We start from the raw sequence: 26,289 nt of genomic DNA, 5'->3' as shown, positions 1-26,289 counted from the left end.
TTTTGTTTTTTTTTTTTGGCGGGAGAGAGGGGTGAAAGGAGGAGATGGGCTTGGTACTTTGCTAATTTGAAGACTTGCTTCAGAATTGCTGGATATTTCCTGACACACTGGTTGCTAAAGGAATACATACTAAGAGATGGCCATGGCCATGTTAGCACACTGAGGATAGCAGTTAACTCTTCCAGCTGAGACCAGAAAGGATAATATAATAATTTGCTAATAGTTATCAAGCATTTGCTATTTTATGGACATAAATAAAATATTTTATCTACTTTACAAAGTAATATTAACTAAAGTACACCTAGAGTCTATGAAATAATTTGCAACAAAAATTTTACTAGTTAAAATTTCTTAGGGCTTAGCAAATAATGTACATTTGTTAAAGAGTACCTGATACTTGTTAGTAATACAGGACAAGGTGTTATAAAACAAAACACACAGCTGGGAAGCATTTTATTTTTTTCTACTTCATTTAACATTGTTCAGGACCACAAGATTTTAAAGGTCTCTTTTCGGCAACTTTTATGACTTAGGAGTACCACTTAAAAATATTTACTGATGCTATAAATATTACTATTTTTTCTACATATTAACAATGATAATAATGCCATATCCACTATACCTCTGTTCCTTTGGTCAGAAAGATAAACAGAAACTGAAATCAGATATTTAGGCATTCAAAAAAGATTTTTCAGAGCACACCCAAGCAAACCTACATCAGTAACTGTTAAAATTAGTTTTAGTTGGACTTCTTAATAAGGACATACTGAAGCACGTATGAGACTTTTTAAATTATACACAATTTAAAAAAACAAATTTGAATTGATAAATAAAAAAATTAATGGCCAAATTAAAGAATGGTTAAGCATGAGATTTAAAATATCTTAACTTTTAGGCTATTCAGAAATATATTTTGTGAATAATAAGAATTATTTCATAAATATATATGTATAAATATAAATATGTATCTACAGGATCTGTGATGCAGGAGAAAACCTTTTAAAGAAAAAAAATTGCACTTTTAGATTATCAGGATGCTGCCATATTTACCCTTTGAATGAAATATAATTACCGTTCCAGATGCTTTTGGCACAAGTTTTTAGGTGAATATTGACACAATCTTAAAAACACAATGCTTTTATACTTTATTCACTGGAATATGAAGAATCAAACAGAATTTGGAATTCTGACCAAAAAAAAAAAAATCCAGATAACTGCAAATGCTTAATTAAATACAAAAAATATGGTTTTAAAAAGACCTCAAACCTGCCTTTACATGTAGAACATGTAAAATTTTATCAGCAACAGGTTTTCTGCAATCACCTCAGCAAGAATTCCCAGACTACACACAAATGTAACACTGTCTTTTTCTACTCATATATGACTTAGATCACACCCCAGTATATAAGGACAAAAAATAAATGTATAGTAAAAAGATTGGATAAATCAGGAGAGGCTTTTTGGTCTTGAATTCTTCACCCACTAACAATGAAGCAGCACTGTAGGCAGCCCAAAACACACCAAACAGCTTTAAAAAACAAACAAAAAAGACAAAAGGCAGTATATTAGCAATTCAATTAACATTTTGGGCATCAGAGAGTAAAGTCACATTTACGGTATTTTCTTAAAACAACCCTGACAACCAACTGTGATAAATAGTAAAACTTACTGAGAATGTTTAAAATTATTAAGAATGTTTGTCCTTGCTATGTTCCTTATCTTATGCAAATGAAATCTTTTGTTATCAAACTTGTTTCATCATAGGAATCACTTGGGGTGCCTATTAAAAAGAGCATCCTAAGGGGTGCCTGGCTGGCTCACTTGGTGGAGCATGAGACTCTTGATCTCAGGGTTGTGAGTTCGAGCCCCACATTGGGTGTGGAGATCACTTAAAAATAAAATCTTAAAAAAAAAAAAAAGAATCCTGGGATTCACTCTAGCTCTGCTGAATCAAAATCACTAAGGGAAGGGTCTTAATATCAGTCTTTTTAACAGTGTCCCTGGTGATTTAAGATAAGGCAGCTTTTGGCCAACTGCTTCAAGAAATTTGGTTGCTGAAAGAAAAATGAACTGATTATTACAAAGTTAACCTTTTCCTGTTTCTTCTTCTAAGAAGTAGGAAAACAGACTAAGTGAAAATTTTACACAATGTTTATTAAGTATAACAGCATTTTCCCAGGAATAGGTAAAAGTATAGAGTTAAATAAAAAGGAGGAAAAAAATAACATTTTGGTCAAGAGTTTAAATAAAATGTACCATGGTTTTCTGATTATACACATACCTAATCTTAAATTATTTCCACCAGAAATTTATATAGTACTTATTAAAGTAGTCACTAAGGCGTTTTATAGACTAAAATGAAAGGAAGAACTTCAAGGGTAGAAATCAGGGAAACTATGATAGAAAAAGACATGGCACAGGGCAGGATTTCTCAGCCTCGCCCTACTGACATTTTGGGGCTGGATAATTGTTGTTGGAAGCTGTCCTGTGCATTGTAGGATTTGTGGTAGTATCCCTGGCCTCTACCCACCACATACTACTAGTAAGATTCCACTCCTAACTCATTTGTGACACCCAAAAATGTCTCCAGACATGGCCAAATATCCTTGGGAGGCAAAACTGCCCTTGAGAACCACTGGTAGAGAGGTCAAAAATAAATATTGGCAGACTGAAAATGTATTTGAGATGGTCCAATTTTCTATTGTGTTTTTTAAATTAAAACAAAAAAACTATAAAATATTTTAAACTTTCAGGAAAGTATAGGGAAATATATATATAAGATGATGATCAAATTGCCTTTGTATGTCAAACATTTTTTGTTATAAATAAATGGTTAAAGATTAGTAAGAGTTATAGAGATTTAATGTTAAAAAATAGTGCTGGTAGATTAATCTGTATTCTAATGCTAGATTTAAATGACAAGAGTTTTGCAACATATTTCTCAAAAAATCTTGGACTGAAACAAACATACAATAGCTCACTATAAAAAGAAGATTAAACAACTAGGAAAAAATTTTGGCAAAGAAAAATCTGAAGTTTAAAACAATCATATCCTAAATTTTTAACGATATAAAAGACTTTGCTACTTTGTAATAATACGTTCATAAGTTGCATAAAGAATATTAAAGACCAACTTTTAGCTGAACTCAATTATTAAGTGACCAGAGGACACACAGTTTTATCAATTTTGGGAGTAGTCTCAGAAGTATTCAAACAGACTTTAATCCAAGTTAAAACAACACATGAACAGGAAGGATCCCAAATGATTCAGTAAAATGGTATGTTCACTAAAGCTAGATAATTAAATGCCAGCAATGGGGCTAGCTTCTGCACTGCAAGACTTGTAAGCTAAGTGCTAATAATGCCAATCAAAAAAAAAAAATTAAGATTAGAATGGAGAGAAAAGAATGATATTCTACTTCGTCTCTAGAATGTTCATGCAGTTCTAACATACAAAGATGTTCTCAAAATATCCTTTCATAACATTTTTAATGACAACAGCTACCGCTTGAGTGCCTACTCTGTACCAAGCATATATCCTTTACCATCCAGATAACAGACCCTAAAAATTAGTTGTCAAGACTCCCAGTTTGCAGAGGAGGGTAAGAGAAGATATCCCCCAAGGGAGGCAGTAGGTAATTGGAAGAACCAGAATTTGAATTTAGAACTGAATGGTTCCAAAATCCACACTTTTTAATACCCAGTGCTTATATGTCAGTATTAGCCTGTAGTTACTCAATTCTAAAAGGAATCATTTCTTTTATATTTAAATTAGTAATCAACTTTGAATAAAACCATATGTCATAAAAAATTAAGTGGCTCTACTTAAAAACAAATACTTTAATGTGAAGGCTACATAATGGCAGTTCTGAAAGTGGTAGCCTTAAGAAGTTCTATAATTTTTCATAAAAAAATTACATTCATTGTATAATATACATACATACGCTAAAGCAGTCATTTATTTCTGAGAGTTGTTCAAAACTAATAAATACCAAAATTTAAGTTATTTTACTACTTATTAATACTTAATATTATCATTAAATATTTAATATGGGTCTATATGTTAATGTATTAAATTTAACACAGCATAAAGAAATCCTGATCTCTACAATACAGAAAAGCCAATTTATTACAACCATGTCTATCATATTTGATAAGGCAGTTATTATTCAAATAGGAGTAAGTTATTAAATAAATGTCCAGTAAAATTTTAAATAAATATCTTCCACAAAATCTAAGTCACATGAAGTTGTATTATAAACACAGAGAAGAAAAATTCATCATTAAAAAAATTATCTGAGTGTAGTATCCTGTAGCCTTATTTGCTCTTTGTTCTTTACTCACCCCTATACATACATTATAATTTTTGGCAATCAAAATGGGAAAATAAAAGATATACAATTGGTAAAATCAGTGAGTGAGATCACTATTCCAAAACCCTTAAAAATGTTTGATTGTTACAGATTACAATCTTCTTAGGCAGATAACCAGTATACTTTTGTTCCTGGAAAACAGTTAATTACTTTTTATAATATACACTACTTACTTTTATAAGTGTAGATACCACTTCAAATGATCCAACCACCAAAAGTATAGGGGCTATTACAATGAGAGGAAGTAGTGAATATCCTATAACTCCAAGAACTTGGCCATATGCAACCTGTGAATTTTAAAGTTTTAAATAAATATCACAGATATCAAGATAATTATTTTAATCACTACTGAACATCACATATTCTTGGTTGTACTTACATAAATATGACAAGAAGAAATCATCAAGTATCCTATGCTTTATATTTCAAATTATCATGTTATCTGCTTTGTTCCTGGACAGTCTCATCAACCCACCATAGTTTCAATTATCATCAACTTTCGGATGATACCCAAAATCTACATTTCCAGCCCTCTCTCCCTTTTGAGACCTATATATATATTCAGTTACCTTCACTATACCTACAGTATATTCTCTTACTACTTCCCTTAAAGTTGTAGAAGGATTATTTAAAGGGACCACAACCATCTTATTCAAACAAAAAATTCAAGGTCTAAAGAAGCTATGTGTGACAAATGCAGACTAAAAGGGAAGGGAGGGCAGGCAGGAGAGACTGAAGGAAAAAATATTTAGTGACTACCGTGTGCCAAGCCCTGTGACAGATCAAGACAGATCAAATGCAGCAACAATCCTATGAAGTAGGTATTACTGCCTTCCATTATGAAGAAACTGAATTTTAGAGAGACTTTGTTCAGGAAAGCAAAACTGGTAGGAGAAAGAGTTCAAATTAAGATCTAGATCTCTCTCCTTTTTTTAAAAGATTTTATTTATTTGAGAAAGAGAGGGAGAGAGCATGTGCACATGCACAATTAGGGGGAGGCGGGTGGAGGGTGTTGGGGGGAGAAGGACAGAGGGAGGGGGAGAAGGAGAAGCAGACTCCCTGCTGAGTGTGGAGCCTGCCAGGATCCTGAGATCAAGACCTGAGCCAAAGTCAGACGCTTAACTGACTGAGCCACCCAGGCGCCCCTAAGATCTAAGTCTCTTAACTCTTATATCAACAGTCCTAAATTACCAAGACATTTAGCGATACCTATTTTCATATAAATATTACACAGGGTTGTGTCAAAGATATAACAAACAATATGTGAACAAATGTAATTTTATGTCTCCATTAGAATTATTTTAAATTTTTATATGCAGATATATGCAGAGTGAAAAAGTTTCATAGATAAATGTTATTCTAAATTTATTCAACAGTTTTTAGGTTAAGATGATGGACTGAACACATTATCTAATATCATTCCCTCCTGAAACTATACTAAAAGGGAAGGGGGGAAAAACCCTCTTTATTTATTTATTTGTTTGTTTGTTTGTTTGTTTGCGGGGGTGGGGGGGGTCCATGCTGAGCAGGGAGACTGATGTGGGGCTTGGTCTCAATTGGAGCGAAATCAAGAGTTGGACGCTCAAGAAACTGCACCAGTCAGGCACCCCCCAAAACTTTTTTTTTTTTAAAGAGGCATAAACAATGGAAACAAAACCATAAAATAATCATGGGATTTGAAAACATTGTATACACCTGGGAGAAACAAGTAACAGAAAAATTCATAGAGGCCATATAGGTTGGTCACTGTATAAAGGAGAACTGGTTCCTAACGGATACATTAAAAATGTATAAACCTGAAGGCACACCTCAGCACTCACCACAAGAAGTGATAACTAAAGGCTCACTGGGCTATGGATGAAACCCCTGAGCACTCTCAGAATATAGATAATGCAGATCGCGTTCATTCTCATTGCTCATATACCTTAGACTATTCATGATAATGTAAGCCCCAAAGTATGTATGAAATCATGAATAAAATGGAAAAAAAATAACACCATCAAAAGGACCAGGAACAAAAGTCTGATCCTAAACTCTAATAAATCAGACACATGAAATAAAGAGAATGAGTATAATGAAAGAAAAGCCATTTATAAGAATCAAAGTGTTACTCTGTATAAGGTAACTGCATTGCTTTGGAGAAAATAGTTTGATGAAAGCTATCTCCTCATCTTTTATAGTAATTTTCAGTTGCGACACTTTATGAATGATGGTATTTTCATACCATTCTTTGCATTTTTCCTGGTGTATAATTATATATTCTATATCACAAAATAAAATTATGTGTTTTATTATATTAATAAATGACATAATTTTCTTTTAAAAAGAGGCTTAAACAGAAGAACAGAAGATGGGACAACAACACATAATTTTGGAAGTTGGAAAGCAGATGAACGAGAGCTAAGTAACAGACTTGGCAGATCTTTCTACCAAATATGAGAAAAGGGTTCAAAGTCTCTGCATTTAGCAATCAATGTTCACAGAGTCAGCACCCACAAGGTAACTCTGCCTGGCAGCCCTCTGCTCTACTCTCTTCACAGAATAAACTGCTAGGGGAAAAAAAAAAAAAAACCCACTAGAATTCCTAGGTTTAGAGTAATTCACAATTTACAGTAATTCACAAAGTCTTTTTTAATGGGGCAGCTGTTCTGAAGGTGTGGTTCATGGCCACCGAGCGTCCCAGAGACTCTTCCAGAAGAGTGGAAGGTCAAAACTATTTTCTATAAAAATAATAAAACATTATTTGCCTTTTCTCGTTGGGTTCATATTGGTACTAACAGGGAAAAACAACAGTGGGTAAAATGTACTACTTTACTTTTCAAGGTAGCACAAACTATACTAGTAGTTTCTGTACTCTTCACTACTACACAATCACAGAAAAAGAAGAAAAAAAGCTAGTTTCACTTAAGAATGTCCTTAATGAAACAGTTAAAATGATTAACTTTATTAAATCTCAACTTTTGAGTATGTCTTTTTAATATTCTGTACAACAAATGTGAAGTACATAGAAAACATTTTTTTTTTTATGATTTTATTTATTTGTCAGAGAGAGAGCACAAGCAGGGGGAGCAGTAGGCAGAGAGAGAAGCTCCTCAGCAAGGAGCCTGACACGGGACTTGATTCCAGGACCCCGGGATCATGACCTGAGCCAAAGGCAGACGCTCAACTGACTGAGCCACTCAGGCGTTCCTATAGAAAGCATTTCTGTTGTATTCTGGTTCAATGGTTATCCCAAGGAAAAGCACTTATAAAACTGTTTGAGTGAAGAGTTTAATTAGATGTGTTTACCATGGAACACCATTTTTACTTGAAAGAACAAATGAAAGACAAACTATGGTTATTCAGAGTTGGGTATCTGTAAGCATGTTCTTTTTTTTAAGATTTTAAAATAAAATCTTTAAAAAAAGTAAATAAATAAACTTTAGTCTGATCTACTTAAAGATGGGTGGTGATATTAATGAATGAGATTTTCTGATACTGTACAGTAAGACGTATCAACATTTGAAAGATTTACACAAAACTCAATGAACTAGTGTTTTCCAAATGACCATGCATGGGTAAAAAGATCCACCCAAAGTAAATTTTAATGAAACAGAGTGTGAAAAGTTCATTAATATTGTTTGAGATTCCTTACTACAACAAACCTTTAAGAAACTATTACTTGTTGAATGTAGGTGTAGTTTCAGAGAAGAATATCCACAATCGTCTTAAAAAACTATTAAAATACTCTTCCTCCCGGGCACCTGGGTGGCTCTGTCAATTAAGCGTCTACTTTTGGCTCAGGTCATGATCACAGGGTGCTGGAATTGAGACCAGATGGGCTCAGCGGGGAGTCTGCTTCTTCCTCTACTCCTCCCCCTGCTTGTGTGCGTGCGCTCTCTCTCTCAAATAAATAAATAAAATCTTAAAAAAAAAACTCTTCCTTTTCCAATTACATAGGCTTAAGGCTGCCTTTTTCTCATATACTTTAACCAAAACAATGTATCATAACAGAGTGAATGCAGAAAGCAGATATTAGAAACCAGCTTCCACTAAGCCAGACATTAAAGCTACTTGCAAAAATGTAAAACAATGCCACTCTCACCACTTTGTTTTGAAAAAGTTGTTTTCTTTAAAATGTATTATTTACAGGGCACCTGGTGGCACAGTCAGTTAAGCGTCCGACTCTTGGTTTTGGCTCAGGTTGTCAGATCAAGCTCGTATTGGCTTGATCTCTGCACTGAGTGCAGAGCCTGCTTAAGATTCTAGATTTCCCTCTCCCTCTGCCCCTCCCCATCACACTCTCTCTCTCAAATAAATAAGTAAATAAATCTTAAAAAAAAAAGTATTACTTATGTTAAAATATATTTGGTTTTATCTTTAAATGAATAAATATATATTTAAAATTTTTATTTTAATTTCAAATATGATTATGTATTGATAAATAACACCCACACAAAGAAATCTCCTTGGGGATCTGAGATCAAAAGTTTGAAAACTGCTATACTAGAAAATAAATTATATGCTTCCCTAAAAACCTTTAAATTACTTATGAGTGGTATGGGATCTTTTCTTTCTTCTTCCTTCCTTGTAATGTTTATTGAGTATGCACAATACTAGTATGTTATCATCTTAGGGGAAGTAGTATAACTTAAAAGCAATTCTGGGACAAGAAACAGTTATGATGAATATAGCTATTGATAATATCTACAATACCAAAAATAAAGTTTATGATAAGAAACAAAGGCTATTTTCACAATTAACTACTTACTTCTCCACCAAGAACTCTGGCCAGTAAGAAAATTGTTAGGGAACCAAATATCCAAATGGTTATAATCCATGAGACCACCTTAAGGGAAAAAAAAATTCATGCAGTTAATATCTTTGTACCAAATAAGCTGATAATTTCCCTGAAGTCAATTCTCTGCTAATATAAGATAGTTTGGTATATCCAATTTCAGGTTATAGTTTGAGTTCCCAGTATCTTTCCAAAACCTAGTAAGAATGCAATGTGTTAATACAATTTTACATCCAAAATGAGAATTTAGGAATGATCAATTCCTAAGGAAATCTCAGTATTTCAAGATCTATGATCAAATATTACTGTAAAAAAAGAACAAAGTATTTACTTCCAAACCTCTGGTTTACAACATCATGAAAGGAAAATTCATCCCTGAAAGAAGGTATAGGTCTTCTTCCGAGGTCTTTAAAATTTACATTAATTACATATGTATCTAAGTGATAGAATATGGGAGATGTTTCAGACAATTTTAACTCCTAAGACTTAGTGTGATAATGATATATGCCTCTGTTTCCAAGTTTTGTCTGCTTGGAGGGCCTAGAAATAATAAAGCCCCAATAGCAAAATAAGCATACTTATTGCCCAGATCCTAGTTTCTAAATATCATTCGCTGATAAAAGGAACTAGGATTCTTTTGATAAATAATTGATTCCAGGGTTGGGGCAGGGAAGATAAAAGATGAGCCCAGAACACTGTGGAGTTAGAAGGAAAGGAAATGCTCAAAAAACTAATGGGAAGATGTCGAAAGGACACAGAAGCTAACCTGATGGAGTTCCCAGTGGCTAAAGCTGGAATAATCTCAGCAAGAAAATAAATGATGACAGCACTGGGTTATAATCCAGAAAGTAAAATAAATATTCATGATTCCATACTGACATAAATAAATAAAACAATAATTAAGCAATGGCAAAGAATGGATAGCTGTTCCATAGAGAATACCAATCAATACATGTGGAAGGAATAAGGAAAACAGAAAACCACCATTCAGTAAACATTATAGTAATAACTATTGAACTCGAGATCCACCAACAGTGAGCTAAAGTTTGATGAGAAACACAATGTCTGCATAAAGTATCTCCATAAGATATTTATTTATTAATTAAAAAGGGAAAAATAGCAACTTTATAGTGGAGGAATTGGGAAGATACCACCTCAGCACCAGTAAAAGATATATCAATATCACATACTCCTTGATAGTATACTGAGGTGGACACAAAATAGTATCATTGCCAAAAATTCATGATCCCAATCTAGTCATAGAAAACATCAAGTAAAACCAAACTGAGCGACGTTCTATGGAGGTAGTAATCTGTTTTTAGCCTTACAACCCTTTGTTCAAATCAAAGATTATACAAAATAGATAAAGTTAGAGATGCTCTAGATGAAGGATTAGTGGTGAGTAGTAGACCAGAATCCCCATTTAACTTCAATTCATCTCATATTTACAAGAGAATACCTGATATAAACTACTGATCTAAGGTAAATATTAATAAGACTAGTGTTATATTACCTTAAGGATCTTGCTATTGGGAGTTTATTCTGGATTATCCAAATGAGCACTAAATGTAATCACAACGGTCCTTAAAAAAAGGAAGCAGAGGGAGTTCTGACTACAGTGGAGAAGAAGGTAATGTGACCATGGTAACAGAGGTCATAGTAATGCCGCCAGAAACCATGGAATGCTGACAGCCTCTAGAAGTGGGTAGAGGCGATCAATAGAATCTGTGCTGGAGCCTACAGAGGAACCAGCCCTGCTGACATTTTGATCTTAGCTCCTTCAAGCTCATTTTGAGTTTCTGACTTTCATAACTGTAAAAGAATAAATTTTCACTGTTTCAAGTCACAAAACTTGTGGAAATTTGTTACAGAAGCAGCAAGAAATGAATTCATTTCCAAATCATTCAGTGATAGTTATTTTTTACTTCCCTAAACTAGGGATTGAGGAGTAATGTGTGTATGTTGTGTTTTGATAATAAAGATAAAGCCCCTGAGAGAAGAACAAAGTATTACATAAAAACAAATTCTGATGGAATCCTTGTCATTATTTATTAAAATATTTATTTACTATTATTTTTTAAAGTAAGCTCTAGGCCCAACGTGGGGCTCGAACTCACAATGCCATAACCAAGAGTCACGTGCTCCACTGACCGAGCCAGCGAGGAGCCCCTAAAATATTTATTTTAAAAATGAATAAAAGGTAAGAACATGTTATGAGTATTGTGTTTCAAACTCTTCATCCCTTTAGGGAAATCATAAAGGGCAAGGGCAGCCCTTTTAGTCACTTCTAGTCACTGGTCACTTCCACTCAGCCGAGAGTAGTCCCTGTTTACTCTGTTTACTCCAGTTGCAATACCGTTATAAATACTTTCTATGTGAATGATGATGTAAAAGTTTGGAAAGCATTAAAGTACTCCCCACTTATTTAATTAAAAAGAGCTCCAGGGGCACCTGGGTGGCTCAGTCATTAAGTGACTGCCTTTGGCTCAGGTCATGATCCCAGGATCCTGGGATCGAGCCCCGCATCGGGCTCCCTGCTCCACGGGAAGCCTGCTTCTCCCTCCCCCACTCCCCCTGCTTGTGTTCCCTCTCTCTGTGTGTCTCTCTCTGTCAAATAAATAAATAAAATCTTCAAAAAAAAAAAAGTTCTAGAGATGAACAAGTTAGAAATAATGGGTAAAAGTAAAGCATTTCTTAAACATATGTAGCATTACAGTTAATGTTTGGCTCTTTTTAATTTTAAAACTCTTAAAATATTTCAAATTTGTGTAAAGTAACATATACTTACCCTAAACTGTCCATATAATGATATCATGGAAAAGAAAAGAACAACAGCCAGAGGACCCCAAAAGTCAGGATTGTCCCTCACCACTTGTCTATTAAAACCAAGTGATGGCATTGGCATCAAAACACACCGGATTTTGTAGTAAATATCCTTTAGATCGATATCCAATTCCTCCCTATAATATAAAATAAAAATTCTTAAAAAGCATACATTTCTGAATACTGAAACAGCTGCAATAAAATTTAAGAAAAGTTTAAATATGACCGTGCCATCTCCATTGGTCAACAAAGCATTGCATTTGAAGTACAGTATTTCACTGATTCCATGGTATTTTCAACATTTTAACCTCTCTAAAATCAGGATGCTTGTCACAACTGCTGGTGTCTTATCTTGTCAGCCTGAAGTGAAGTCAACTGCTTCCAATATCTGCCTTTCCATTTTCCAGTCTCCTGGAGGCACTACTACTTTGGGACAACTTTAAATAAAGTCCTCTGCTTGAGCCCTTCTTGACCATACTGATAATTCAGACTGCAATCCTATAGGAGAACTGGTATGGGGTTTCCATTCTCCAATTTTTCTTCCAACACCCCACCCACTGGCAAATTGAGACAAGCAAACATCCTTGCTGTCTCTTTTTGTATGGTGGGTTATTTCTCATTTATCCTTACACGAAGGAGACAGCCCTTTGATGTCTTAGCTTTATGCTGCCTTACATACTGTTTCCTCCTTATTGATAAACATAAAATAACTGCATCTTATAATTCACTGTTTTAAATTTGATGAAATATGGTATATTAAGAAACAACATTTTAGCCCTTAATCTACCAATAATTACCACAGAGATTAACCTGATAATGTCTTGATTTTACAGAGCTATAGGTTCTTTCCCAAGTTGTTAAATTCTTTACTTTTTTTTCCCAAATGATGATCACTCAAAAAATTTCAAGTACTATGAAGAAAATGAAAGACTCCCTATAGTCCCGCCAGCAGTAGCTCTAGAATTTCTATATGGGAGAGATTTTGGAGTGCTAATCTTTTTGGAAGTTTTAATTTGCCTTAAACTTAATTTCTACAACAAGCACTCTGCTTTTTCACTTAGACTGAATGTTTACTTGAGATAGTTATAGGCCCAAGTAAGCCCTAACAGTCTGGAACGTGTGTGCGTGTGCGTGTGTGTGTGTGTCTGAGCAAGTGCAAATGAGAGAGGTAAACAGAATTATGATTCTTTCAATTTTTGCCATTCAAAAGGCTAAAAATATTCTCTCATTATTTTAATTTTTCTAATTACTAGTAAAATTGAAAAATACCTAGAAGTTTAACCAAAAAGGTTAAGATCTGCCATACTTGTCTTTAAATAACATGAAAGAATATAATCATATCATAGACTAGTTCTAAAAAACTAAAAATATATATTACTATTTTTACATACAAGAGTGGCTTGTTATCTTCAGGATCATCATCTTCAACTTCCAAAAGCCAGCCATATCCTCTTTGTCTCAGAAATGTAGTAGCTGTAGATTCTTTAATAAAATCTCCACCAAGGTTTAATTTGACATCTGGGGATGCTATTGAACCACTGAGATCTTAGGAGAAGAGAGGACAAAACTATAAATTAAGATAAAAATGTGTGGATCTTAACCAACATGAGCATAATATTCAAGTAAAATAATTATCATTTGAAGATCTCTAACTATGAATATCTGCTATTGCATACAATCCTCATATTTTATAGCTGATAAACATCTAAAAGACATCTTTTATTTTACAACAAGAAAATGAAAGATGAGGGAAGTGAAGACATTGAAAAGATTTCAGATAATTAGCTAGACTGGTAAAACAATCTAGACTTACAAAAGCAACTTTATATGGAAGATATATATAAAATATATTACATGATATCACTTTGGATTCCCTTCATTATTACGTACACTATGTGCTTCAGAACAAAGTGACTGTACAAACTCTTTCTAAAGGCATTATATGTGTATATATATAAGCCATTAGATAGAATTTGCTAAAGAAAAACTGCAGATGATTTTTCCCTACATTTTCATGTATTTATTTACACATTCTTTCATTTAAATCACTAAATACCTATGCTAAGTGCTTTGTATACTAATGCTTGGTTCTGGATAAATTTGACTAGTAAGAGTTCCCTGCTATTTCAGCTCTTTTCTTTATATAATTACATCATTCACCTTTAGTTTGGACAAAAATAAAGGTGTTCTGCGGTTTTTGTTTTGTTTTGTTTTTAGGGCAGCTCTAAAAAGAAGTAAAGAGATTCAGTTATCCACATTACAAAATAAATTCCATTCACAGTCTCAACAGTGCCTCAAAGGTTACAGATAGGGCACGTTCTGCATGGAGCACTGGGTGTTACACGTAAACAATGAATCATGGAACACTACATCAAAAACTAATGATGTAATGTATGGTGATTAACATAATAATAAAAAATAGTACAAATGCCACATTTTCTGGTTGAAAAAAAATGGGAATAGTAAAGAACTGAGGTCATACAGGAATTAAGAAAAAAAAAAATCTGTAGGACCAGACAGTATGCACTATTAAACAACCATCACTGCTGTTAACTAGAAGCCACATGACTGGAGTGGTAATTTAGAAAATAATCTTGGCAAGGACAAACCAGAACACTCTTTAACACAGACTCTCCTTCCCTGGAGATCATACACAATATAAAGAAGAACTTAATTTGCACATTACTCTAAATTCTAGGTTAGTTTTTGAGAATTGCTATTAAAATTTTGGCTTAAACTTCAATTAATGAGTGGCTCAATTATGAGTCACATCTTATTCTGGTTGTGACAACTCTTGCAATTAATGGTAATAAAGTTTGCATTCTGGGACGCTTGGGTGGCTCAGTCGGTTAAGCGTCTGCCCTCAGCTCGGATCGTGATCCCAGGGTCCTGGGACAGAGCCCCACATCAGGCTCCCTGCTCCGCGGGAAGCCCGCTTCTCCCTCTCCCACTCCCCCTATTTATGTTCCTTCTCTTGCTGTGTCTCTCTGTCAAATAAATAAATAAAGTCTTTAAAAAAAAGTCTGCATTCTGAGGATAAGTCCTAGTTTACCTACTAATACTGCAAATCATTAATGTCTTCTGTCTTCAGTTTCCTATTCAAAATTCTTTCCAGGTTTAACAGTATATGGTTCTAAAAAGTTTTTATAAGGGAGTTGACTCACCTAGAAATAAAATGCAAGTACTTTTGAATTCGCTGTCCTTCCCTATTTAGTTTAAAAATAGTCCCTGTAAATGCTATCATAGAATCTTGGGACTATTCTCTGAAATGACTTTCTGCTTGTTTTAATCTAAGTTGAAAAATAAATAAAAGAGGTGAAATGTAACTAAAATTCCATTTCCAATAGGTACAAAGAGTGCTTTTCTTGATTTGACAAGAGGAAAATTTAGATCAGGAAGTCGTTAGCATGGCAATAACAGTAAAGGCTTTAGAATTATGAGGCAGGAAAGGACCTTAACACCTGTTTCCTGGCCTCTAGAAAGGACTGCACTTAACAGTCCTTAATCTAAACCAAAAAAGGATATATAAATTATAGTGCCAAGAATGCTGTGATAAAGAATTATATGTTTCGCAGTTTGTCATAGCATGGATGCCAGAACCTCAGAAAGGCACCTTTAGTTTGATTTTGTAGTTTTTTTCATTCCATTTACTATAAAGTAGGAAAATATCATGGACATATGCAGGAACGCCAATAGCAGCAGTTTGACACATCCCTTAGTGTCCCCAAGATATAATTAGGTGTGGGTATGAAAAAGCAACAGAAAAGTAAAAAAACTGGTAGTTAGCTTAACATGTTCACAAGAATGTCAGAAAACAAGATTCCAAACTACTCCAGGGGCACAGGTGTCTATGTTAAACCAGAGTTACGAACCAGCTAGCTTGGTTGTCAACCCTAGGATAGGTATTATAAAACATTAATTTTAAATTAATTCTTTCTTGCTATACTATTTATAATATTCTTTTTTTTTAAGATTTTATTTATTTATTTGACAGCTACATAGCGAGAGATGCAACACAAGCAGGGGGAGTGGGAGAGGGAGAAGCAGGCTTCCTGCTAAGCAGAGAGCCCGAATTGGGGCTCGATCCCAGGGCCCCGGGATCATGACCTGAGCCAAAGGCAGATGCTTAACGACTTAGCCACCTAGGCGCCCCTATTTATATTCTTGTCATTTGCTAAGTAAAAACAATGTAAAGATAATAAATATAAGTGGACTTATTTTTTTTTAATATATATTTGGTTTTTTTAAAAGATTTTATTTATTTGAGAGAACGAAAGCGAGAGGTATCACAGAGGCAGAGGGAGAAGCTGACTTGCTGTTGAGCAGAGAGCCCAATGTGAGGCTCGATCCCAAGACCCTGAGATCATGACCTGAGCTGAAGGCAGACACTTAACCAACTGAGCCACCCAGGTGCCACAATATAAGTGGATTTTTTTTTTAGATTTTTATTTTATTTATTTCACAGAGAGAGAGAGAGCACAAGCAGGGGGAGTGGCAGGCAGAGGGAGAGGGAGAAGCAGGACTTGCTGCTGAGCAGGGACCCGATGCAGAGCTTGATCCCAGGACGCTGGGATCAGGACCTGAGCTGAAGGCGACACTTAACCAACTGAACTACCCAGGCGTCCCTATAAGTGGATTTAAAAGAAAATAATCTTTGAAAAGATCTACTGCAAAAGGAAATCTTAAAAATGTTTCCACTTGTTTGCCTCAGAGTAAGGAAGAATATCAGTAAGTTTCAGGTTTTACTGAAGCCACCTGGAAAAACTGCAGGGTAAGATTTAATAGTAACTTTCTCTTCCTTTAAACTCAAATGTATTACTAGATGAGGGATCTTTTCTGTGAATCCTCTCAGCCTGAGAACTTCACTTGGAAAGATGAGGAAGAACTCGGTCAGTGCTATAGGATACTATACTCAGGATGAGATTTACTGATCTGCTCCTAGTTCTAGTTTTCTGAGAAAGAAGTGTCCTGCAATAAACAATTAACATTTTGTTGATACTTGTTAACTTCTTATATATGTGAAGAAGCTTTTTCTTATTTAATGAGCAACAAGGGCAAGGATAAAAATTCTCATTTCATGTGAAAATGAAATCCATGTGTGCTTAATCTAAAACAGAACTGAGTATTTGTGCAGCAAAACAAAACAAGCACATGTCTCACACTGAAAGGATAAATTCTATTGTTCCATTTTAGAGATAAAAACATTTTAATGTTTACATAGGACAATGAAAAGAGATCAAGAAGCCAATGGAATAATGATCTTATAATTGCTAGGCTTACATTGGAGTTTGATGTTATTCCGTAAGAAAAAATTTTTTTAAGATTTTATTTATCTGAGAGTGAGTGAGTGAGAACATGAGCAGGGGGAGGGGGAGAGGGAGGGGCAGAGGGAGAAGGAGAAGCAGACCCAAAACCCTGGGATCATGACCCAAGCCGAAGGCAGACGCTTAACCAACTGAGCCACCCATGAATAATAATTTTTATTATTCACCCCATAAGAAAAAATTTTAAAGCCTCATATAAAATTGTGTCTTAGGTTATATTTTTATTCGTACTATTTTGATTTATTGTTTTAGTACCTTTACTATTCAATATTGTCAGTAATTTTTTATATTATATATATCAATTAAAATCAATTAAATCAGGGTGCCCAGCTGGCTCAGTTGGAGAACATGTGACTCCTGATCTCAGGGTCATGAGTTCTAGCCCCACGCTGGATGTAGAAAAGACTCGAAAAAAAATAAACTTAAAAAAAGTCAATTAAATCTCTTGAGCCTATCTTAGGAAAAATTAAATCTCATCTTGGCATAAATGTTATTTAACAGAAATTTCTTGTTTGTCTTATGAATCTTTTAACTGAACTTTTTATTTTGAAATAATTATAGATTCACAGGAAGTTGCAAAAATAGTACAGAAAGGTTACATGTACCCTTCACCCAGCTTCCTCCAATGGTACCACGTTATATAACCACCAAAACCAGGACACTAACATTGATAGAGTTTGCAGACCTTATTGAGATTTTACCAGTTTTACATGCACTTATTTGTGTGTGTATGTGTATACAATTCTGTGCAATTTTATCACTTTTATAGATTTACATAATGCCTTATGGATTTAAAATTTATGAAAATAGTTTAATTTTTTAAAATGGTAAACCTTGCTTAACTACCTTTCCTCTCCCCAAGAAGCTGCCTAAAAAGTCATTTTCAACTTTCAAACAGGGAAGAAAAGCTACTCTTGCACCCATTATACAACACATATCATACTTCATTAGCCTACTGTATAGAAGATATTTGTGATAATATCTACATGGACATACATATTTTTTTAAAGTAGGCTCTATGCCCAGTGCAGAGTCCAGCACAGGGCTTGAACTCACAACCCTGAGATCAAGACCTGAGCTGAGATCAAGAGTTGGATACTTAACTGACTGAGCCACACAGGCGCCCCTACATGGATATAATTTTTTTAAGAATCAAGTAGGAAATTTTTATAAAAAAACAACAACCTAACAGTTCCTTTGTCTACACTACTAACCTGTATTAGAGATAATATCCTTTCTGGGGAGGGAGAAATTCATACCAAGAGTAGGCTAAATGTTTGGCCACCTTAACAGAAAATTATCATTTACTTAAAAGAGCACTGATAATAATTATTGGATTATTATGTCTACAACTTACTGATTACAATAATGTACTATGAGTTGTAGATACTATCATTTCTATATAGGAGTGTCTTAGTCTGTTCAGGCTGCTATAACAAAAGACCATGGACAGGGTGCCTTATAACAATAGAAATTCATTTCTCACAGTTCTAGAGGCTAGAAGTCTAAGATCAGGGTGCCAGCAGGGTCAGGAAGAGCCCTCTTCTGGCTTACAGATTTTTCCTTGTACCCTAACACAGGAGTAGAGGATAGGAAACTCTGAAGAGTCTTTTTTACAAGAACATTATTCCCGTTTATGAGGGCTCCACCCTTATAACCTAAGTACCTCCCCAAAGCTCCCCACCTCCTAACACCATCACACTGGGCATTAGGATTTCAACATAATGAATTTCGGAGGGGACCCAAACTTCAGACCATAACAGGGAAGAAGACTGAAGAAGGCTGAGCTCAAAAAGCAGTATGTTGAGCCCAGTCCACTTCTATAGACTTATATAATCAATTGTCAGCTTAACATTTCCTTTTAACTATGTCAAAGGCACCTAAAATTCGGGCACCTGGGTGGCTCAGTCAGTTAAGCGACTGCCTTCGGCTTGGGTCATAATCCCAGGGTCCTGGGATCGAGCCCTGCATCAGGCTCCCTGCTCAGCAGGGGGGCCTGCTTCTCCCTTTCCCTCTGCCACGCCCACTGCTTGTGCTCTCCTGCTCTCTCTGTCAAATAAATAAATAAAATCTTAAAAAAAAAAAAAAACTAAAATTCAATATTCCAAAACTGAATTCTTGATAACTAAGGTCTTCCTCCAGTTTCTTCTTTCAGTGAATGGTACCATTATTCATTCAGCATTATAAACTGGAAGCTTGATTATCCTTGACAATTTCCTTCATTCACATGCTCCCTGCTCCATCCAATCCACCACTAAATTCTGTCACTTACACCTCTAAGTATTTTTTAACCTGTCCACTTTTCTCCATTTCTACCCCCAGCACAAGCTAGAGCAGACTGTATCTCGTGCCTGCATGACTATAAGTCTGCTTTCTCCCTAATCATTCTTGTCTCCTTCCAATCCATTCTCTGAATTGTAGCTAGAAGAATCTTTCTAAAATGCAATTCCTTCACTCTCCTGTTTAAAATCCTTGAGTGGCCTTCCACGGCTTTTTCAGCTCAGGTCCAACAATCTCTATGCACCCCACCTACTTCTCCAGAACAATTTTCTGCACCATCCTCCCATCTGTGCTCTAGCCACACTAGGCCTCTCAAGTTCTTCAAATGAAACTAGGATCCCTTTTACCTGTTATGAATACCAGGCTGTTTTCTCCAACTTCAGATAATTAAATGCCATCCATTCTTCAGTTCTCATACGTACTTGCTTAAGGAAATTTTCCTTGATCTCCCAGACTAGATTAGATTCCTTTCATAGTCCCCTGGACTTTTCCTTCAGAGCATTTATCACTATTTGTAATAACATATTTGTGTGATTATTTGGTTAATGTCTATAAGTTCTATGATGGAAAGAACTAAGTGTTTTTGTTGTAGTTTTGTTTTGAACATATCTCCCCAATACTTATAACAGTGCCTGGCCCATAGTAGGCAAAACCAACAAATGTGTACTGGTTGAATTAATGAATGAATGGAAGGGCAAATAGCTCCATATAGCTTAAATCAATAAGTGACATTAAAGGCTTTTAATAAAGCAAATATACAAAATTAGATTTGTATTTTGGAAACAATCTTAGCTGCACGATGGAAGACTGATTTAAGAGGGGAGAGATCTGAACAGGGAGTATGGTCAGGTGGCTACAGTATAGATGAGAAATGGTATAGACTCAAGGCAGTGTCAGTAGAGAAGGAAGAATAGATTCATTTTATATATATATATATATAGATTCTGGAGGTGGTATGAAATAATTTGATGACCAACTAAATATTAGAAAGTGAGAGAGAGACTACAGACAAGTTTCTGGCCCTAGGCAAGAGGAACTATATCACAAACATTAAGTCATTTTTACTTTAGTACCTTCCTTTTTTCAATATTGATCAATTAATCTATCAGTTAATATTTAGTTATTTCTTTGATGCCCTGAGAGTGATATAAAGAAGTGAGATACTTTAAGGAGTTTAAAATCTAATTGATAGTAATGTATATCCAAACAGAAAAAGGAATAGTTAATATTCCAAGCTGCATCACGGATGAAACTTGAAAACATTACGCTGAGAAAAAGACATCTGACACAAAAAGTCACATATTACCCCACGTATATGAAATGTCCAGAACAGGCAAACCTATAGAGACAGAAAGAAAATTAGTGCTTGCCAGTGGCTGGGAGGCAATGAAGAATGACTAAAAATAGGTATAGGGTTGCTTTTTTTGGAGTGATGAAATGTTCTAGGGTTAGACAGTGGTGGTGACTGTACAACCCAGGGACAGCCTCCACCAGTATTGTACTTGCACAGTTCTTAAGTGAATGTTCTTCCCCCTTTTCAACTGGAAAACTAATACTTATCCTTCAAAATATATCTCGTCTGTCCCTAAAGACTTCCTTCATCCTTCCTGCAGTTAACCACTTCCTCCTTTGAACCATACTTTTTATATCATTTATTATGTACAATGAAATGTATCTCTCTTATTAGACCATTTCTTGGGGTCAGGGGCTTCTTCATATGCAGACCCTTGTACATGGAGGTACTTAGTCCATCCTATATATAAAACATTATCTATCCTTCAAAGTTTGGCAAAATATCTCCACTAAACCGTCCCTGATCTTACAGCTAGAAAAAATTTCCTCCTCTTCTAATCGTTTATAACATTCTAAATCAGTGCTTCTCAAGCTTTAATATGCATATGAATCACAGCGGGATCTTGTTAAAATGCAAATTATGATTAAGGCAGATTCTCTATTACTAAGTGCCCAGGACATAAACCAGGCAAAGAATTACTTACTTATCTGATACAAAATAAAGTCAAAGGATCCTTGAAGACTTCTATACACTTTACATATATATATCATTACATTCTTGCATTTACATACATGCATTTCATTACTGCTTTCGGATATAGTTTTACACTATCGACTTGAATATTCAGCCTGGATTTCACTATTCATTTATTTATTCATTTATTGGCTTAGTCACACATAGCTCATGTTCTTTTAACTTGTACTTATGGAACTTGATTTTATATACATTATCATTTTTTTTTTTAAGATTTTATTTATTCATTTGACAGAGAGACAGCCAGAGAGGGAACACAAACAGGGGGAGTGAGAGAGGGAGAAGCAGGCTTCCCGCTGAGCAGGAGAGCCCAATGTGGGGTTCCTTCCACATGACCTGAGCCAAAGGCAGATGCTTAACAGACTGAGCCAGCCACCCAGGTGCCCCTATACACATTATCTTAAATACCTCATAATATTATGTGCGCTTTTCATTTAAAATTTTTTTTTTCATTTTTGGGGCACCTGGGTGGCTCAGCTGGTTGAGCGTCTGCCTTCGCCTCAGGTCATGATCTCAGGGTACTGGGATTAAGCCCCACATCGGGCTCCCTGCTGAGCAGGGAGCCTGCTTTTCCCTCTCCCTCTGCCGCTTCCCTTGCTTGTGCTCTGTCAAATTAAGAAAATCTCTAAAAAAATTTTTTTTTCATTTTTAAAATTTTTTAAGATTTATTTATTTATTTTAGAGAGACAGCAAGCGTGACAGCATGTGCAAGCACACAGCCCAACAATCCCAAGACCCTGAGATCACGATCCGGGCCAAAATCAAAAGTCAGACACAACCAGCTGAGCCACCCAGGCACCCCACTTTTAACATTCTTTTTTCAATAAGTAATCTCTATACCCAACATGGAACTCAAACTCACAACCCCAAGATCAAGAGTTGCATGCTCTATGAACTAAGGCAGTCAGGCGCCCCTGCTTTCCATTTTATAGGTGACAAAACAGAAGATTATAGAAGCTGTGTAACCTGCCTGATATCACATAGCTACTATAAGACTCAGGACTTTAACTGAAGTCTGCTGGCTCTACATCCAGTTAATTTTTTAGTTATACCATCCAAAATGTGCTGTTTTATAGTCCCAAATATCAATGTCATAAGAAATAAAAGCAGAAATCGGGGCGCCTGGGTGGCTCAGTTGGTTAAGCGACTGCCTTCAGCTCAGGTCATGATCCTGGAGTCCCGGGATCGAGTCCCGCATCGGGCTCCCTGCTCAGCGGGGGGTCTGCTTCTCCCTCTGACCCTCTTCCCGCTCGTGCTCTCTCTCATTCTCTCTCTCTCAAATAAATAAATAAAATCTTAAAAAAAAAAAAAAAAAGAGAAAAGCAGAAATCATTTATTCCTTCAACAATTATTTTGTGATGTTTATATACTGGGTTCTGTGTAAGTGCTGGGGTATAGAAAAGATCAGGAAATTCTCTGTTCCTAAGGGACAGTTAAGCAAGGTTTCACCAAGGAAGGAGCACTCCAGTTCAGTCTTAAGTCTCAACTCCAGGTGAGGAGGAGAAAGGCATTCTAAGCATGAGGACCAGGATACACACAGGTGTGGAGACAAGACACCAAGGCACATTTTAGAACAAAGGATATGTATGTACAAATAGTACAGATAGGTATCATTAAGTGAGACCTGGACAGACTCTAGAAGGAAAATATACACTGAAAACACTCATGGTTAGAGTAAAAGCAGCAAAAGGGAGAGGAAAGAATTTACATGACATGCTTAGGAACCAGAGAAAAGACTTAGAGTTGCAGAGTCAAATTTTCATGGTAGAGAACCATAAAACCTAAGCGTGGAGCCAGTTAATAGTGAAAACTGAGAGCAGCAGCATGCTAACCTGTACCAAGCTCTTAACTCTGCCAGATGTAGTACTAAGTACTCTGCATTTACAAGATATTTAAGCACTTGTGTATTCATTCCCATTTTGTATATGAGAAAACTGAAGATAAGAGGCTAAGTAATTTGGGCAATATCACATAGATGGTAACTGGCAAAGCCAGGATGCAAACCCAGGACTCTTAACACTGTACTTCAGATACACTATTCAATTTGCAAAAATATAAGAATCATCACAATTTCATGGCAATAATTCTGATTAGCTCTTAATTCAGATCCTTCACGTGGAGGTTAATGAACTTCTCTAAGCCTCATTTTCATTATAAAATACAAGAAAAATGATGCTCAGCAGAATTCTTTTTTTTTATTATTTTAAAAAGATTTTATTTATTTGACAGAGAGAGAGACAGCGGGAGTAGGAACACAGGCAGGGGGAGTGGGAGAGGGAGAAGCAGGCTTCCCGCTGAGCAGGGAGCCCAATGCGGGGTTTGATCCCAGGACTGAGCCTCCCAGGGCCCCGCTCAGCAGAATTCTTATAAAGACCAAACAAGCCGTTTACTTAAAATACTCTGTCAATTTAAAAAGTACAATGTCATACACTTGAGGATATTATTATACAAATAATCTATCTTTGTCTATACCTCTTCGGATATACAGGGAGTCTGTATTAGAAGCTTCCCTTGCTTGTGCATTTAGAAGCTAAATGGAGAAGTCTGAATAAACCTTATGTCTGTTGGGTTAGGTTTACTTATTCCAGGTTTCTTGGTTTAGTATACAGAATCAATGGGTTAGCTTGTTGTACCATTCTGTTAGGTTTCTAAGGTGTATTTAAGAAAGGTTATTTGGGAGGGGATTGAGGTGGTGGATAAAAAACATATACACATAGATACATGAGTTTGAACAATGATAAGACAAATTTTTTTAAAGTCTGGTAAATTAAAGTTTATATTCCTCCCAAAACACTATGCTACCAAGTTTAGATTAAACAAACTGAAATACTTTGGGTTGCTATAGTTCACCAAATATTCATATTAAGTTTAAAATAAACATATCAGGGGAGCCTGAATGGTTCAGTGGGCTAAGCGCCTGCCTTTGGCCCAGGTCATGATCCCAGGGTCCTGGGATCCAGCCCCTCACTGGGCTCCCGGCTCAGTGGGAAGTCTGCTTCTCCCTCTCCCCCTGCTTGTGCGCGCTCGCTCTCTCTCAAATAAATGAAATCTTCTTAAAAAATTTAGAAAAAAAGTAAAATAAAAGTATCTGCTATGTTCTCTATGATAAATAAAAATTTTATTTTCCATTTTAAATTATAACCAAAACTGTACTATTTTTTTTTCTTATTTTAAATTTAAATTTTAGGTAGTTAACATACAGTGCAATATTGGTTTTTTTAAACAATGCCACTCAGAAATCAAAACAAGGAAAACAAAACAAAGAAAAGGAAAACAAGCTATACTAACTGATGCACTCTAAAACCAGATTTCTGGGCAAACGCTAGGTTGTTCTTCTCTAGACTGAAATTTCTACAGCTTTAGGCATAATTTATTTTTTAAAAAGATTTTATTTATTTATTTGACAGAGAGAGACACAGTGAGAGCAGGAACACAAGCAGGGGGAGTGGGAGAGGGAGAAGCAGGCTTCCCGCTGAGCAGGGGGCCCATGCGGGGCTCGATCCCAGGACCCTGGGATCATGACCTGAGCCGAAGGCAGACGCTTAACGACTGAGCCACCCAGGAGCCCCCGGCATAATTTATTTTTTTTTATTTTCGGGCAGTAACTCCGGTGTACATAGTCTAATGAAAGTAAAATTTGAAACTGACTAGCAGAGAAAGATTCGGGTTACAAAGTGTCTGGTGAGGAACAGAGAAAAGGAAGAAAACAAACTTTCCTGTGATAGAGAAAACGAAAACTCTCTCCGGCAGAACTGCTCCCTCACAACAGGACGAGGAAATAAGTACAAGCCTTTGGGAACAATCCATCTGTATTACAAGAAGTTTCAAACATACTTGGGCCCACTTCTCTGAATATTGAGGTCAAACACTATAAAACAGGAGGAAAACTGGGACGTCCGCAAGAATCAGAGACCATAAAAACAAAACAAAACAAAAAAACCCACGAACCCCCGGAGGAAAGTGTGTATTCGCAGTACCGAATCTAATTCCAGCATAGTTATCTATCGATAAATAAAAGAGGAACACAGCTCCCTTACCTTGTTTTCATTCTCTGACACCTACCCTGGCCAATCTAACCACCCCTTTTTTGAGTAACAACAAGTCACTGCAGAAGTAAAATCTTACTGTTTCGTGGGCCCACTTGAGGTGCGGGGCGAGCCGGAAGCCAAACGAGTAATTTGGGACGCCCCCCACAGCCCTCCGCCGGCCACTCAGGCCCTCTCGGAAGGCCGGGCAGGCGCAGAGGGCTCCGGTCCCCAGTCAGCTTCCCGCCGGTCCCCACCCGGCCGCAACCGCCTCAGCACAAGAGCCCGCCGCGTCGGACCCCGCGTCCATCGGGGGGACGGGCCCTCCCGGGGCTCAGCCTCACCTTCCGCGTCTGCCGAAGAGACAAAGGTGAAGTCTCCGTTCGTGGGGGAATACGCCGGGGGCGGGCCCGGCGGCTGCATCTCGCGGCCCCTCTGCGGCTGGGCCTAGGCCCCAAGGCGGCCGCGGCACCGGCCCGCACGCGCGCCTTACGGTGAGGCCCGCGAGCCGGGAGGAGCAGGCTGGGAGCGAGGCCGGAGACGAGCTGCCCCCGAGACTGCCCCACCGAAGTCCTTTAGGTGGCGACCGCCCAAGCACCACGACGCCGGCGCCCTGACAGGACCATAACAGTGACAGCGG

The 26,289-nt window shown here is 36.4% G+C and overlaps 1 protein-coding gene across 1 annotated transcript; it reads right to left on the bottom strand.

Annotated features, from left to right (window-relative positions):
• Window positions 1-26,289, bottom strand: YIPF4 (Yip1 domain family member 4). The gene is made up of 6 exons (XM_036119125.2): window positions 25,994-26,289; window positions 13,365-13,518; window positions 11,939-12,110; window positions 9,124-9,201; window positions 4,547-4,660; window positions 1-1,528 (listed from the first exon to the last, which is right to left on the bottom strand). Exons 1-6 carry the CDS (start codon window positions 26,070-26,072, stop codon window positions 1,391-1,393), a joined length of 735 nt encoding a protein of 244 aa, XP_035975018.1. The 5' UTR covers window positions 26,073-26,289; the 3' UTR covers window positions 1-1,390.

The sequence above is a fragment of the Halichoerus grypus genome, chromosome 10, assembly GCF_964656455.1.
Source record: "Halichoerus grypus chromosome 10, mHalGry1.hap1.1, whole genome shotgun sequence".
NCBI lineage: Eukaryota > Metazoa > Chordata > Mammalia > Carnivora > Phocidae > Halichoerus > Halichoerus grypus.
The sequence above is the reverse complement of the archived record's forward strand: the minus strand, read 5'-3'. Positions and strand labels throughout refer to the sequence as shown.

Excerpts from the sequence above, each read along its gene's own strand:
- YIPF4 (XM_036119125.2), bottom strand. The coding sequence starts at position 26,072 with ATGCAGCCGCCGGGCCCGCCCCCGGCGTATTCCCCCACGAACGGAGAC. Across the intron at positions 12,111-13,364 it reads GAAGATAACAAGCCACTCTT|GGAGGAATTGGATATCGATC; the intron begins GTATGTAAAAAT and ends TTTATATTATAG. Across the intron at positions 9,202-11,938 it reads CATTATATGGACAGTTTAGG|GTGGTCTCATGGATTATAAC; the intron begins GTAAGTATATGT and ends TTTTCCCTTAAG.